Consider the following 16,308-nt stretch of genomic DNA (forward strand, 5'->3'; position numbering starts at 1 on the left):
ATCTGCTGACGGACTCACTGCCTCCACACGCGCCATTGGACGGATTAAATCACAGCTCGAAGGGTTAAGATTGCTAGACCCCTGGAAGGACTGCGCGTGTGGAGGCGGGAAGACCATCAACGGATTGGTTGGCTCTTCTTTCATGTGGGGTCGGCCATATTTGATCCGTAGATCCTTTATCTTCTATTCTGGATGGCCTCTAACTGACCCGCTGATCAAATATGGCCGACAAACTCTGAAAAGCTCACCCCATAATTCTAGCAAGGAATCTATTCAATTTCAGGACTATGCAACATTTTAGAGGGCTTTCAAGTGAGCCAGCCACATCTGTTAGTCCACGGATCAAATGGTTGTGAATGCCCCCTTGGAGACAATTCAAGGTGGACTACTGCTCCTGTTTAAGTATTCCGGAACTGCCCATAATAGAATTGAGTATTGTTGTACATTCCACTTTTGAATTGCAGGAGAGTCCAGCTTGAGGCAGACACGGTGAATAGAACTGATAATTGGGATGAACATTATAACAAATATTCTTTCTCTAATATAGCTTATGAATAGCTTATGGCAATGAAAACGTTATTTTCCATTGTGGTGGGCAAAAACATGGGCAATGATTGTTATTTAGTCTGAAAACTAATAAAAAACTGTTTATCATCAAACCTGTTAAAAGCATTTTGTTTTGCACCACAGAATCATACAAAAATTATAAAAATATTCATGCAGAATTGGGTTATCTTCAAATTATGTAGCTTATCTTACTAGTGGGTCTTAACAAACGCGTGTTACACCTCGATTACCTTGACCCTCTGGGTGTCACCTACCAGTGGGTCTTAACAAACAGCGTCTGTCACCTTGAGTACCTAGACTCTCTGGGTGTCACCTACGACTGGGTCTTAACGAACAGCGTCTGTCACCTTGAGTAACTTGACTCTCTGGGTGTCACCTGCCAGTGGGTCTTCACAAACAGTGTCTGTCACCTTGATTAACTTGACACTCTGGGTATCACCTGCCAGTGGGTCTTAACAAACAGTGTCTGTCACCTTAAGTACCTAGACTCTCAGGGTGTCACCTGCCAGTCACCTTGAGTAACTTGACACTCTGGGTATCACCTGCCAGTGGGTCTTAACAAACAGCGTCTGTCACCTTAAGTACCTAGACTCTCTGGGTGTCACCTACCAGTGGGTCTTAACAAACAGTGTCTGTCACCTTGAGTAACTTGACTCTCTGGGTGTCACCTGCCAGTGGGTCTTCACAAACAGTGTCTGTCACCTTGATTAACTTGACACTCTGGGTGTCACCTGCCAGTGGGTCTTAACAAACAGTGTCTGTCACCTTAAGTACCTAGACTCTCTGGGTGTCACCTGCCAGTCACCTTGAGTAACTTGACACTCTGGGTATCACCTGCCAGTGGGTCTTAACAAACAGCGTCTGTCACCTTAAGTACCTAGACTCTCTGGGTGTCACCTACCAGTGGGTCTTAACAAACAGCGTCTGTCACCTTGAGTAACTTGACTCTCTGGGTGTCACCTGCCAGTGGGTCTTAACAAACTGCATTTATTTGAAGACAACTGATTACAAAAGAATACGTTTTGTTTGTGGCCAGATGCTTTGTCCATTGTTCCGGTTTGAAGTTTCTCAAATGCTGTAGCAGCAGAACTGATCTTTATCTCAATTTTTTTGACAAGAATGTTGTCAGAAGAGATTGTGATTCAAGTAGTCAAATGCCATTTACAGAGCATTCAGATAAACCCATCATTCTAGCTGGATCGATCTAACTCTGCTGGGATTATAGCTTTAGTGCAGTCAATGTAATCAGTTAAATTGTCTGACATGGTTAGTCTATTATCATTATTATTATTACTTCAAGCAGAAATTTTATTAACAATTTATTTTATTTACAAACTCATTTTCAGCACTTCCCATATTAAGTGATTGTAAAATTTGTTATGCAATGAAATAATAATAACATAGATATCATGTATAGCACTTTGATTATATACTTCAAATATCTAAGCTACAATTATCTTTAACTTTACAATTGTCACAATTAAAAAAATACAACAGGCTGTACAATGATAAATAAACGTTTCAAATTACACAAGTGGAACAAATGTCTTCAGTAATGTACAAAAGGAGATTTTAGTTCTGTATTCTGTTCAACTAAATTGAGCAGAATGACAGATTAAATGTACATTATTGTCCCAGTCACTGGCATTTGTGACTTTAAGTCAAATTTTGCCCAACAGATTTGAAGCATAATACAATGCCTTGCCTAGTGTTATTCTGTCCCAGCAAAAGGCACACGTATCCACAGAATTGTGTTATTTGATGGAAGTCCTAATGGTAACAGCACATCACTACAGTGAGTTTGGTTTAAGATTAACATTCAACAGTCAATGTTAGCAGAGAGTTGCCCAATCCTCTTCAATCTTGTCATGAAACACTCCAAAAGTCTCCTAATTATCTGGTAACCTTTAAAAAAAGTAATAAAACAATATCAATATTTTAGACCAAAATAGTACAGCTACAAAGCATACCACATGCTTAATCTCCACATATGACTTTTAGGTCAGACATCTAAAGTAACTTTTCTCATAACTCTTTCAGCTTCGGTGAAGTTTCACCTTAAATTTTCAAAATATACTGAAACAAGGCAGCAAAACTGTCAAATTTTCAGACATAAAGTAGGAAAAACTGTCCATTTTAAACATTTTTTTACATAATACAAAATAACCAATTAACTATCATTTTATATGTTCAACTAAGATAATTGTCGAGAAATAGAAATATCAGTAAAACAATTTTTATGTCTAATTGGCTCCATTCTGAAAATATGAACATAGTGAAGGATTGAGTCTGAAAAACTGCAATGACATGAGTTTATTACCATTTTTGACTCTTTTTTTATGCAATGCATGATAACAGATTAACCATCAGTTTTACATAATCAACCAAAAAAATTGTTAAGATGCAGAAAATGTCAAAAGAACAATTTTACGTATGCAATGAGTTCAATACTGAGACTGTAAACATACCTAAGAAAAGACACTGAGGAAACGCCACTCATATATATATATATATATATATATATATAAAAACAAAAAAAACATCATCTAAACTAAACTGATCAAGATAATTTTCAAACTTGACCTGAACATAAGTCATATGAAACAGTCTTGCAATGTTTAAAGAAAAACAGGACATGATTTTAATGTTATTAATCAACCTGATTGACTTTGTTGTTGATCACCTGATAAGGGTTTAAAGTTAGTTTGAAACCACAACTCTTTACAACATTCCCTTCAACTAAACTGTTTAAATGAATTATTATCATTCAGGCTAGTATTTTTTTGTTCCAGCTAGTTTATGTTTAGACCCTGCTTGCCCAAAGGGCTAGCAGTATAAGTTTTTGGCACAGACTATATGCAGAGACACAATAATAATAATATAAGTATCATGGATATTCTGATAATGTGAAGAGCACGTTTTGAGGAGAATGTGAAGTGAAAAAGTTTTTAGTCTTTTCAGTTACTGAGAAAACCTAAAATATAGTAACCAAAATCATCTGGGAAGGACAAACTGATATTAATTAATCCACTATTTCCTAATTAAATAAAGAAATAACTTATATTTAATGTCTATAGCCTTAATTGTTGAAAAATATTCAATATTTTGACAACTACATCAAAAATAAAAATGTCTTTCTAAGCAATATTTTACAATTGTTCCAGAAATCATAAATTAATCATCACATCCTTAATTTTATTTTGTATTCTGGTACTTAGAGGTTTCAGGTTTCAGAAATTAAAAATTTTGTAAGTAGGAGTATGTTCTGAAATTTTAAGAACTGTAGACCAAATACCACAGAATGTTCTTTAAGCAAGCACATTTAAATTAGCGATTGTTTTTAAAATAGCTTTTACTCCTATAAACCAAACTAAGTCAACTCAATTTATATATTTTTGGGTAAATAGCTTGCAATATTAGATTTCAAAACAAAGACGACTTTTTTTATCAGCTATGCAATTAATGCAGTCTACCCTTTGCCCAAAAATCTCCTTTATGCAAATTAGGTAGGACCCTGCCTCCAAAAGAATAAAGTAATAATAATTTTACAAAAATCTTTAATGATAATAAAAATAACAACAAGATTCTATTACCTTTTACAAACCACAGTATTTTTATTCATCAATTATAATGCTACTTCCTCACCTTATATCAGGGATTTCTTTCAATATATCCCTCATACATTTGTGTAACTTCTCCTCCATTGGAACTTTAGCAACCAGTACAACCTTTTGGTATCCTGCACGTCCTAGGAAGCGTAGCTTTGCTTTAAAGTCACCTCATGAAGAAAAAAAATACAAATCAATGTAAACATGAATCATAAATTTATACCTAATACTGTTAAAAAACATGTGCCTTAATGTAATGAAAAATTAACATAAACTTGGGAAATCTATTCAAATCTTAATCACTTTAACCAAACATATAACACATTCAAATTAAGATGGCCTCTAATACTGTTACCCCAGTGAAGTATGTGAGAACACCTAAAAAATACTAATAAAAAAAAAACAAATCAATAAAAATTCATTTCTGCACCCGACATCAGTGGATGTTATCTTAAGCAGGACAACAACATTTTAACTCACCAGTGTACGCTGGCTTGTTGATAAAGAGATGTTTATATTGTGAAGGCCATACTAGTACTGCTATTTTTCTCCAACCTTCAGGCAGGGCAGACAAGTTTTCCACTTTGAGGAATCCACTTTCATCAAAAACTCTGGGCACCAGCTCCATGTCTACAGGCTCATTCACTTCATTCAAACAGCACTCCACAATAGGAAGATATATGGGAAGTACTGGCATGATTCTTGCCATGTGGGAACCACCAAGATTCATCTGTACAGCTGCTAAAACAGCCTTCACTGAGGACAGCTGGCAATTTGTTTTCAATTTCTCTGCACAGACTTGAACACCACATACCTTGTAGAGGCTGGGTGGAATCTTCTTCACATATTTGTCAATTTGTTCTATTTCTAACCTTCCACACAATTCCAGAATATTTATACTAATCCCTCTTGGGTCCAGCTCACTTAACGACTCTTCCTTCATCAGATCAGACTTAAATAAACAATCTAGTATTTCACTGAAGACTTCACGATAGCCATGATGGCATATCAAATTGCGAGCAATGGAAAGTAATTGGAAAGGGGAGACATTTTTTCCTTGGTTTTGTATTAAATCTCTCACCGTTTCTACAAAAGTAATATTTGGATTACAATCCACCATATAGTAAGCAGTAACTAATTTATAAACAATGCTGTGATTGCCATCTTGATCATCAGCCACAAAGTTCTTTAAAACTTTCAAAATCATTTCATGATCACAATACAGCACTAAACTAAATTTCCATGTAATTTCAATTTGGTGCATCAATGACAACAAAGATGCCTGCTTCTTAAATACTTCTGCAAGTTCTGTAACATATTGTATGTACATGAAATCTTTATTCAACTCCTGCTTTTGAGCTAAATCCAACATGTCTTTAATGCACAAATATGCATTGTTGTCTTTTCCAACTTCTTCACAAAGTGTTGCCTTTTGGAGAATCTTTAACATCTTCCATAAAATGTCAGAAGGCACCAAATAATCAACACTGTGACAGACACTGACATAACTGTCCACTTCTTTTGGCTCTAAATCCATGTCAAAATACCACGTTTCCAAATTCTGTAAAAATAATCCAACATTGTTTTCATCCGCCCATCTTCCACCCAGTGCATTAGAATAGTATGTTCCACAGGACAGAACACGAAGGAGCTGGTAAATATTTTTGCGTCCAGGTTCCTCCCACCCAAGCTTTGCCTCTCTCATGTGCTTTAAGAAAATTCGGATCTGGTCCTCGAAGTATTTCTGCCTGTGTATTGCAGACAAACGAAACCACCCGTGGCAGGCTTGTATCTTAGACTTAAAAGGCCATTCGGACCATACCTGTGACATGTGTCTCTCCAGTTCCTTACTAAACCGAAGAACTTCTGGAGATTGATGAATTCTGGCCCCAACTAACAACAATCTGCGTAACTGACTCGAGGAACTTCCCTCCATCAAACCTTTGTTGAGGACACGCTCGGCTGTCACCTTGATTGGATAGTAAACGGTTGTCGTAAAATCGCTAAAAGATATTAAAACCCGGTGCATAAACTTGAAAACCACCTAGGACAACCTCAGACTGCCACATTAATCCAATACAATGCAAAAATAAACTATAACAAGTGGTTAAAGCCTTCAAACCGAATGTCGTAAAGTCCCCATATACCTCCATAGAGACAATAAAATAGAATAAGCTTCTGAAACAAGAAAAATCCAGTTCCAACATAATAATCGAAATAAAATACTGCCGGGCATCGGAGCGGCCTAAAACTTGGCACGCTTACCGCTAATACTGCAGGCTACATCATCCCGTCGCTCGTTTGTAAATTCCGTGCATGGCATACGCACAATCAAACCGTATATCCAAATTGCACCTCTGATGTTTGAATTAGTCCTCTACGCTATTCAAATCAGGAAGTGACGTAACCGCAGAGGTCGCATTGTCCAATGGCATGGCTTCTTTTTCGTAATGGTAGGTTAGAGAGGACCAATTCAAACATCAGAGGTGCAATTTGGATATACGGTTTGATTGTGCGTATGCCATGCACGGAATTTACAAACGAGCGACGGGATGATGTAGCCTGCAGTATTAGTGGTAAGCGTGCCAAGTTTTAGGCCGCTCCGATGCCCGGCAGTATTTTATTTCGATTATTATGTTGGAACTGGATTTTTCTTGTTTCAGAAGCTTATTCTATTTTATTGTCTCTATGGAGGTATATGGGGACTTTACGACATTCGGTTTGAAGGCTTTAACCACTTGTTATAGTTTATTTTTGCATTGTATTGGATTAATGTGGCAGTCTGAGGTTGTCCTAGGTGGTTTTCAAGTTTATGCACCGGGTTTTAATATCTTTTAGCGATTTTACGACAACCGTTTACTATCCAATCAAGGTGACAGCCGAGCGTGGTTGAGGATGGTTTGCAGGGCTGATGATATCCTGTCATCTTGTGGAAGATGAGTTTCTTGAGATTTTGGTGAATCCTTTAAAAGACCACCGACAGCAAATATGTACAGTATCTCTCCGTCAAGGTCACTATCGGCCTTACTGGCTCTGTTCTCGTAATCACTGATAATCTCCGCTTTGCTCCTTCCATCTTGCGTTATGTTCCACTCCGCTTTACTTTCAAAATTCATTTGGCTCTCTCTGATGATTCTGTTATAAACATGTTTCGTGATGGTCATTGTAGAGTATGACTGGTTAATTCCGCCGACATGTCTCCCCAACGACCAACCCCACGTCTTCCGAGGACTTCGCAGTTGTGAAACGGCGCATGTAAACCGCAGCGGTTGATGGCATCGTGACGGTTGTGCAAAACACTGAGCTACTCTACCTACAAAATCGTGTCTACTACAGCTTCGGTAGACATATCCCAGTGCCGAAGAAAACATCATTACATGTTATAAATGGTCCAAATACCGAGCGTACTGCTGAACATGTCCGCCCTGACCACGAGGCGGTTAAGACTGGCTCGCTTTTGAAGAAGCGGAGAAAATGGCGGAAAACGGCATCTCAGGCCACTAGAAAAAATTGTGGGAAAAAGGCATGCCAGGCCACTAAAAAAAAAAAAAAAATAATAATAATAATTAATTATAAAAGAAAGAAAAATAAATAAAAACAGGCCGTGATTATGCATTCTATGCGAGAAAAGTTAAAATTAGTGTTTTTTATACTGTTTTATAAGTTTAGTTTTATTTATAGCTCTGATAAAATTTTATCTTTTGAAGTTTAATAATATGTATATTGATTATTCTGATTATTTCCTGAATTTTTCATAACCTTTACCTCGTCTACCAGGGCCACCTAAATTTTATTTAACTAGATATTCGCATGATGATTGATAGATTCTTGCTGGGCATTTCTTTTAGATTGATAATTTGTACATAGAAATGATGTAGATTGAATGACAACTCTTTTTTCCATCATCTCATTGTGCATTTTTAATCTTCTTTATCTAATATGCAGCCTGCTACATACACTACGTTAATGACCTGAATATAAAAGCTTAAAGGGATAATAACTCTTTGTATGAGATCTATATTTCACAATAAAAACATTGTAAACAACTCATAGAAATATAATATATTCTGTTTTACCACAAAAACAGCAGTTATAGCTATTATTCTGACATCTGAGCTTGTCTTTAGACCATGTGACCTCCATTGATGGCTATACTCTTAAGAGTTTATGACAAAAAGAAAAAAAAAAAACAGGAACTAACTTTGATTGTAAAAATGGATTCATTAACCATTGGTAAAGTATGGGAAAATTGTTGTTTACTCCAGGAAAATACATTTTTTGGGCTAGAACGCATTCAAGTTTTCTTCCATCAATACCAGACTGCATTTTAAAGGTTCATACGAACCGAGCATCGGTGGAGTGTGGATTCCCAGTAACACATGTAAACCACTTCTACAAAATTCTTATATGGCTCAAATAAATTTGATATGCCAAGGGATAAATTGAATAGATCACTCGATCAGCCATAAAAGACCTAAAGACTGCTCCTTTCTTTAAATTTATGGTTGTAAATTTAACCTACTTCCGTGACCTACTTTCCTACCCCATTGACATGCAGCTTAGAATGCCAGCAGAAAAATCTGTTCAAACATCATTTTCGGGTAAAATTAAACAATGCCTTTTGGTAATTCTCTTAGTTATACTACTTGAAACTATTTGCTGGCATTTGGTTGATTTTGTGACAAAAAATTGATTTTGTATGCATCTTTAATAACTTTTTAAATCTGATATTTATATTTATTTAGGAAAAGTTAAAAAACCTGTCATTCTGGCCTGAAAATATTTTGATTTCTTTTCAGATAATATGGATCAAAACCTAATCTTTTTCTCCGCTCACTATAATAATTAACATTGTTATTATTATTTTTCCTCGACTTGCTGCTGTTGCCTCTGTATATGTGATGCAACTTGTGTTGCTAGCCCCAATTATACAGAAAAATAATCATCTCTGATTACTGTCAGCCATATTACAGCTACTTCATTTACCATCATCATTGCTTTTTTCATTTCATTCACAGATTCATTCCTTTACTGAGTGATTAAAATTTACTGTAATGAAATGATACATGTAAAAGCATTGATATTCTAAAATTAAAATATGTGCTGCTGTTTTTATATTATTCCTTCATTAACAGATGTTTTGAAAGTCATGTTTTGAGAAGCACACCCAACACATTAAATACATAATCACTGTACCCATTTTATACAAAATTAAGGCCAAGACAAGCATCCTTGCACCATTTAAACTGTAGTATGTGGCCATTGTGTACCACTCACTGTTTGAAATAAATCTCATAATTGTTCCCTTATATTGCCCTTTTTCTTGTTAATGTTCTATGCAGTGTGTGTGTGTGTGTGCATGTGTGCGTGTGTGCATGTGTGTGTGCGTGTGTGTGTGTGTGTGTGTGTGTGGGTAAGGGGGGAGAGGCAGTAACTTAACATCTACCTGTGCACCTCTTCTCTATAAATGACAGCTGTGCAGACACAAGCAGAATTAGCCAGAGGAATTTCTGTGAATATCTTGTGAAAAAGTCTTAGACTAGGTTTCCAGGCCTAGATTGATCCAACAGGATCGGTCTAACTCCATGGGGATTAATTCACGCTAAATTGCTATCAACATAAGCAGCTGTCACACCTAAGGATATACGCGGTTTCTGTGTTTACATGCTTGTACTGTCCCCTGTCTTTTGTAACAATTCATGCTTTTATCACAAGACTAACTAAATGTTAGTTTTTTGTTTACTACCGGCTTTTGAAAGACGTGTAGCGAGAAATAGATAACGAAAAAGCGGTTTATTTCAACCATTGTCGAGGCGCTATGAAGTCATAATGGCGGCGAGAAGTCAGCAGAAGTTAAAGGTTGAGAAATATTTTAGAAAATTTAGAATATTTAGAAAATTCAGACTTCGGGGAAGAGTCCTTGATAGATTTTGATACTCCGGTAACTTCAAAGATGATGTGCCTTTGCCTATTATGAGTTGTCAGAGAGCAGATTCGGACGTGGGGCTTGATTTATGAAAAACGCTGATGATACTAACGGCAGTAACCAAGCAGACGACAATAGTAATTGGAATGGCTATATCGCTGATAAAATAACTGTAACCGTGGCAAGTCAGGTTAAATGTTGCCTTGTGTACTGCATCAATATGTCTTTTCCTGCTTGTGCATTAATACAAATGTCATATGTTACGTTGTGCTGCATCAACATGTCTTTTCCTGCTTATGTTTAAGTACAAATGACATATGTTTACTTGTGTGTTACATCAACACGTCTTTTCCTGCTTGTGTATGGATACAGATGTAATATGTTTACTAGTGCGCTGTATCAACATGTCTTTTCCTACTTGTGTATTAGTACAAATGCCACGTTTACTGGTATTTTTATGATGCAATTTTTATTCTCGAAAGTGTAATATTTGCTCATGATAATGTTTGTATTCTTGCATATGGTTTGAGTGCTAAACAAAATTTTATGAGTATCGTGGATCAGTTGATTAAAAAAACTATGAAAAACTGTCGTAAAAAGCACAAAATTTACAATGTTTTTGTAATTATAAAAGTAATTAGGTGGAAGTCTTCTAGTCAACTAACCTGCCTGTATATTGTGCAACTCTCTGACGTGATGCAGGTTTTTAGGTACAGCACGCATCCCCGAAAATTTATTATATCTTAAAAACTAAATAAGATATCTTTCTGAAATTTTCTGACATTGTTTAAGACATATTTCGGATGTTTATGATAAAATTTCAACAAATTATTTGGTACAGTGAAAAAGAATGTGCATGCTGAAATTAAAATTTTTGTTTTTTGCTTCTATTCGAGAAAAGCAAGTCTCTTATTTAAACTCCTGCTATTTCTACTTAAGTTAACAAATGTGAATAAAACTGACATGACTTTAAAACTTACATTCTTGGCTTTTTAAAATGTTCAGGTTTAGGTGTTTTCTAGACAAGTAAATACATTATCATTGATTAAATGAGGCCGCCTGTAAAATTGAGTGCATCTGGGTAGAGGGCTCAGGACCAAGGGCACTTTCAAGGTCAGATGCTTTCAGGCTCTATGGGGTTAAACTGCTGGTCAACATTATTTTATTGTTTCATTTGTCAGCATTGAAACATATTTGGTTCCGTTGGACAACAGACAGTAAAAAAAACATATCTGGAGAATCTAAAAAAAAAAAAAAAAACAATATAAATAAAATGGAGAGAAAAAACAAAACGTCTGAGGAATATTTCTAATTAATATATTTCATAACATGGAACACACCCCTATCAAGCAGACCAGCATCTAGGTGTAATGTTTAACATCAAACCTGCTATGGGGAGAAGATATAAAAAAAAAAAAAAAAAAAAAAAAAAAAAAAAAAAAAAAAAAAAAAAAAACGGCCACAGATAACATTCCCTTTTTAATAACATTTGGGCTGAATGCCACGGAAGTTCATTGCAGTAAAATTATGTCACTAATTAAAAATATGTTTGCAAGATACTGCATGTCCGATTACTCTTGCGTCATTTCTTAACTATGGCCGTACTGGAGCCTGGCTCTTGACATTTCTTCCTACGTAATGCACCTCCAGCACGCTCAAATTACGACACATTGACATAACATCATTTCTAGTTTCACAACTTATGCAAAAATTGCCTACTATAAGTTGCTGCATTTCAACGGTGATTGTTACTCCTATCACGTCTTAAGAACTGAGTTAGATGCACATGACCCACATTTGGGGGAGGGGGGTTTAAATTGAGGCTATGACTATCCATGCTTCATCAGTTTACTTTCTACATAAAAATACCAAATGTTAATTTAACATTTCATCTCAAACTGGTGTTTTCGATCCAAATTCAAAATCTCAAATTCATCAGAGTAAATTTGATTGACAAATGTGCTATATTCCAAGTACAAGCAATTTCAAAGCAGGGTGGGGGCTCTTTTACCACGAATCCTTCGCATATCTTGATCAAATGTTATCCAGCGTGGACCTTTTACAACAAATAAAAAGGCACTGTTCGACCCCCCCCCCCCCCCCCTCCCTCCCACAGATATTTAAATATTTGTCAGGAATCAAAACATAACAATTTTAACGCGAGGGATCCTTTTTTAACTTGTTGAAAATGACAAAGAATAAATCTTGGTTGTGCCTCTAGAGATGATTTTCTATGCAGTTTATAAGATTAGTTAAAAATTTGACATTTGTTAAAAAACAAAATCTTGAATTATTACTCAATAATAGCCTGAGACCATCTTAGACAAAAATTCAGTAGGGCTTTTTTTGTAAATGTATTTTACTTTTATTTAACCATTTGCTGCAAATTCCATAAGCCAGTCTTGTATATACAAAATCTGCCAATAAATGAGAAATTTACAGAAATCATGGACAAGCCTTGCAGAACCTATTAGCTAAAACCTGTCTCCTGAGAAGTGGGCTCTCAATGTGCTGATGTTCTCTGGCACATTTTCAATCTCAACCACAGCTTCTCTACCGCATTCCTCTGGCACATTCTCATTCCTCTTTCTTATCATGACTTCCACAACACAGCATTATTTCCATGCTGATTTTACTTTACACCATATTCCTCCTCTTTAACAAAGGCTTCTCTAGCACATTCCTGTTTCCAAGCCAAGCTTCTCTAACACATTCCCATTTCTAAGCCTAGGTTTCTCTAAGCCTAGTAGAAATCACGTGATGGCAATGGAGTACATGTGTATCACAGAAATGTTCTGTTCTTCATTATCACATGTGCTAAGACATGTGTGTGGAGACTGGCACTGGTCACACATCTGCTGGTGAAAGCTGAACTGAGTCAGTGGTATACTTCATCACCTGAACTCCTGGGACTCAGTTCTACACACACAGATCTTTCCACATACCATTCGCCCAACTTTGCAATTTTTTTAAAGTACCTTACAAGCAAAATATCCTACAAAATTTGCAGTTGACATGATGTCTTCACCACCACAGCCATTCTGACTTCAAGGGGCACGGAGCTTCATTCACAGGGGTAACTAAGTCCATTATCAATTATGATTATTGATTGTATGAAAGGATCTGCCATTATAAAGGATTCCAGTAGGATTCAGTCAATATTCTAGGAGGGGATTCCAGAGTGTTATACTGTAGTACTCCTGTGTCCCCCATCAAGCTGCGGTCGAGCAAATTCTACAAAGTCATCTATGAGCACTGGCCACGCCCCTGGAAGTGACACAGATGTTTGACGTCAGAACAACAGAGGTAAGATAGGCTTGGAGTAGCTTTAGGCTGTGCTATTTTAATACATTTCACATCTCTTATGCTACAATACACTGAACTTGGCACTGTGTTAGGTGTGACATTGTGTTAGATGTGTCAGTGTGTTAGATGTGACAGTGTGCTGGATGTGCCAATACGTCAGTTGTGACTGAGTAAAAGACCCCCTTACCTTCCTCATCATAATTAGTCATGTCATCAGCAATCATGTTACTGAAGTCTAGCAGCAGATTCCAGGTGTCTTTAGGGATGGATCTTTTATGGTGTTCCTGATAAAAAAAATTAAACTAATAATACAGTGGTACACTGCTTAAATCAATTGTACTGACTTATTCTTAATATTTCATTTGCAAAACAAAACATTATATTTTCTATGGTTAAGTTTACTAAGTTTTGGATATTTCTTTAAAGCTGTCTTAATTAAGGACTGATTCCTTACAATCTTTGAATTTGAAGTTTTGTCACCTGTAAAAATTGTACCCAAAGGTCTAAAAATTTGAATTTTCCTGAGAGCACAATGTTCCAGTATGCTATTGCCATGTCCAGGTCTGCAAATTAAAAATTTAGAAAATGGAACAAATGTTTGTCAGTTTTGTAATCAACGAGAGTCAGTTCTTCCTCTGATGTATATCAAAATAGTCAACAGACTAACACAAGACAATCATTTGTAGAAAATACCACTTACCATAAATCATCTATATTTTTTACCTATGACAAACAGTTGCTTTTGCAATCATGAAGAGATGGCATAATATATTTAACAAAAAAAAAAAAAAATAATAAAAAAAAAAAAAAAAAAAAAAAAATAATAATAATAATAATAATAAAAAAAGGACAACTCACCTAAACCTTTTTGACCTGGATTTTTGGCATAATTGAAAGTAAAATTATAAAAATCTTTGAATTTTGCAGGATCTCTGATCTCCAATTCCAGACTCTGGCATTTATGTTTTAAACGTTCTACGCTATCACATCTGAAAATGAATAATAATTATTAAGAAATTAAATATACATGGTTACGTCTTCCTTTCAAATATAGAGTTACTAGGGTCTTTCACTGCTGTAATATCTTTTTTCATTCATTCCACTTTCTTAATGCTTCTTTCTATGTCAACATAAGATTTTAAATAGGTGCAATTGCTTAGTTTATTTCTTCATCTTAAAGGAGCAAAGAGTAAGATCTTGAAAACACATACTTGTACTTTTAAGTCCCTAATTTACTTCTTGTTGAAGTAATAAAAAGATGTAATTATTTAGATCATTTTAACAAATGAATACCATAAAATGTCAACAAAAATAACTCAAATTTATCATATCTTGAATTCCCCTGCAAAAATTTGTCTCATTTAATGTTCACTTATGGTTCTCAATCTAATCTAGTACATTTGATGTATTTTTATTTTTATTTTTTTTTTTAAGTTTTATTTTTGTTCTGTAATGAATGTAACAGTTCTCATTAAAAGAGAAAAACATTATGTTCTAGGACAGATTGGGAACCGTGAGTGTTAAATGAGACAAATTTTGGAGGGGTTATACCTACCCTAAATCGGTCATTCCATTGATAAACTCGTCTTTTGTAAACTCGCACTGCACTGCTGCGTGAAACTTCCAGGCTAAGACTAAAACCACTCGGCTCTCCGGGTTAAGATTTAATTCTTCTAAGAACTTGAGCATTCCTTCTGCTGTGATTTTATCTTCCTCATGGGGATCTGGAAGAGAGAATTTCAATATACGTTAGTAATCACTGATGATGGAAGTCTAGTGCTTTTTTTTTTTTTTTTTTTTTTTTTGGGGGGGGGGGGGGGGGGGGGGGGGAGAGAAAACACCAGGCTCGACTGGGATTCAAATCCAGGACTCTTGCAAACCATGCGCCTGCTCTCCCAACTGAGCTGCTGAGCCTGGGCCAACCCTGGCCAGGCACTACAGAAGGAAATAAGAAACACAACACAGGATACTTATTTGATATATGGCAGCTTTAAACACAACATTAAAGACATATTTCAGTATAATTTATAACAACTTCAGGGACTAACAGCACAGTTTTTCACTATAAGAAAGGTTCTGTGAAAACAGTTGTTGCAGTATGTTGCCATAAATATGTGATGCATCAATGTCAATAAAAAAGTCAAGGCATACTGATGAAACACACACTAATTCATTTATATTTGTTGAGCTAAATATACACCACATGACTGAGCACAAAATGAATGCTACATCAAGTTGTCAAAGTGTGTATATTAAATCAACAGACCACTATGGATGGAACTGTTATTTTCTAAATTTTGTACAGGTTTTTGATAATGATAATTTGCAATGGAAATTTTAGTATGTAAACCTTACCTGTATTTATTAACGTCACACCACTGAACTGGCTGACTATGATAATAGAAAATCTAGCCACTTACTCCAAGCCCATACTAACTTAGTACCTACCTTTGTATCTATTGAATATTTGCTCTATTTTCTTTCTGTCTATCGTCCCTTTTGGCTCTCTGTTGTAGCGTTCGGGGAACTGGAAATAGTTGTCCACCGCGACGTCCAGTTTCCAGTCGTGGGCTGTCAGACAGTTGATAGCAGTTTTCTCGCCAGACTGAGTGAAGGCAATAAATTGCCGTACTTTGTCTTTTTGCGACGATTTCAGCTTATGCTACAAAGGGGAAAATATTCTTTATAACTAAGAAATAGTCTCTCGTGAGTACAATGGTCTTGATTAGTGATAAACAAGTTTTATTTTGATCTTCTTGTGAAATAGTTTCACTACTCACCATGATCTCGTTATTTCTCTGCCATGACGAGAAGATTCGTGACAGTAAGGACAGACGGTATTTTTTTTAATTTTTTCGAAAATCAAGTAATTAAAACAACATTTTACTGCTTAATTTTACT

General features: G+C 35.8%; 2 protein-coding genes across 2 annotated transcripts; both read right to left on the reverse strand.

Annotated features, from left to right (window-relative positions):
• Positions 1-1,979: 1,979 nt before the first annotated feature.
• On the reverse strand, positions 1,980-6,122 carry LOC147759734 (uncharacterized). Its single transcript, XM_086996910.1, has 3 exons — positions 4,656-6,122; positions 4,213-4,345; positions 1,980-2,472 (listed from the first exon to the last, which is right to left on the reverse strand). The coding sequence occupies exons 1-3, from the start codon at positions 6,109-6,111 to the stop codon at positions 2,457-2,459; spliced, it is 1,605 nt and encodes a 534-aa protein (XP_086853036.1). The 5' UTR covers positions 6,112-6,122; the 3' UTR covers positions 1,980-2,456.
• A 6,314-nt stretch (positions 6,123-12,436) lies between these two features.
• On the reverse strand, positions 12,437-16,265 carry LOC106161445 (DCN1-like protein 1). The gene is made up of 7 exons (XM_013538402.2): positions 16,188-16,265; positions 15,856-16,069; positions 14,963-15,131; positions 14,266-14,396; positions 13,888-13,970; positions 13,595-13,691; positions 12,437-13,368 (listed from the first exon to the last, which is right to left on the reverse strand). Exons 1-7 carry the CDS (start codon positions 16,188-16,190, stop codon positions 13,286-13,288), a joined length of 780 nt encoding a protein of 259 aa, XP_013393856.1. The 5' UTR covers positions 16,191-16,265; the 3' UTR covers positions 12,437-13,285.
• Positions 16,266-16,308: the final 43 nt, after the last annotated feature.

Source organism: Lingula anatina, chromosome 10 (assembly GCF_051362555.1).
Source record: "Lingula anatina isolate TDL-2025a chromosome 10, LinAna3.0, whole genome shotgun sequence".
Classification (NCBI taxonomy): Eukaryota; Metazoa; Brachiopoda; class Lingulata; order Lingulida; family Lingulidae; genus Lingula; species Lingula anatina.

What these genes read in the sequence shown, in the direction of transcription:
- LOC147759734 (XM_086996910.1), bottom strand. Translation starts at nt 6,111, where the DNA reads ATGGAGGGAAGTTCCTCGAGTCAGTTACGCAGATTGTTGTTAGTTGGG. An exon ending in CAACAAGCCAGCGTACACTG is followed by an intron (nt 4,346 to 4,655) that starts GTGAGTTAAAAT and finishes TTTCTTCATGAG; the next exon opens with GTGACTTTAAAGCAAAGCTA.
- LOC106161445 (XM_013538402.2), bottom strand. An exon ending in AATGGAATGACCGATTTAGG is followed by an intron (nt 14,397 to 14,962) that starts GTAGGTATAACC and finishes ATTCATTTTCAG; the next exon opens with ATGTGATAGCGTAGAACGTT. An exon ending in TCCAGGTCAAAAAGGTTTAG is followed by an intron (nt 13,971 to 14,265) that starts GTGAGTTGTCCT and finishes TTTAATTTGCAG; the next exon opens with ACCTGGACATGGCAATAGCA.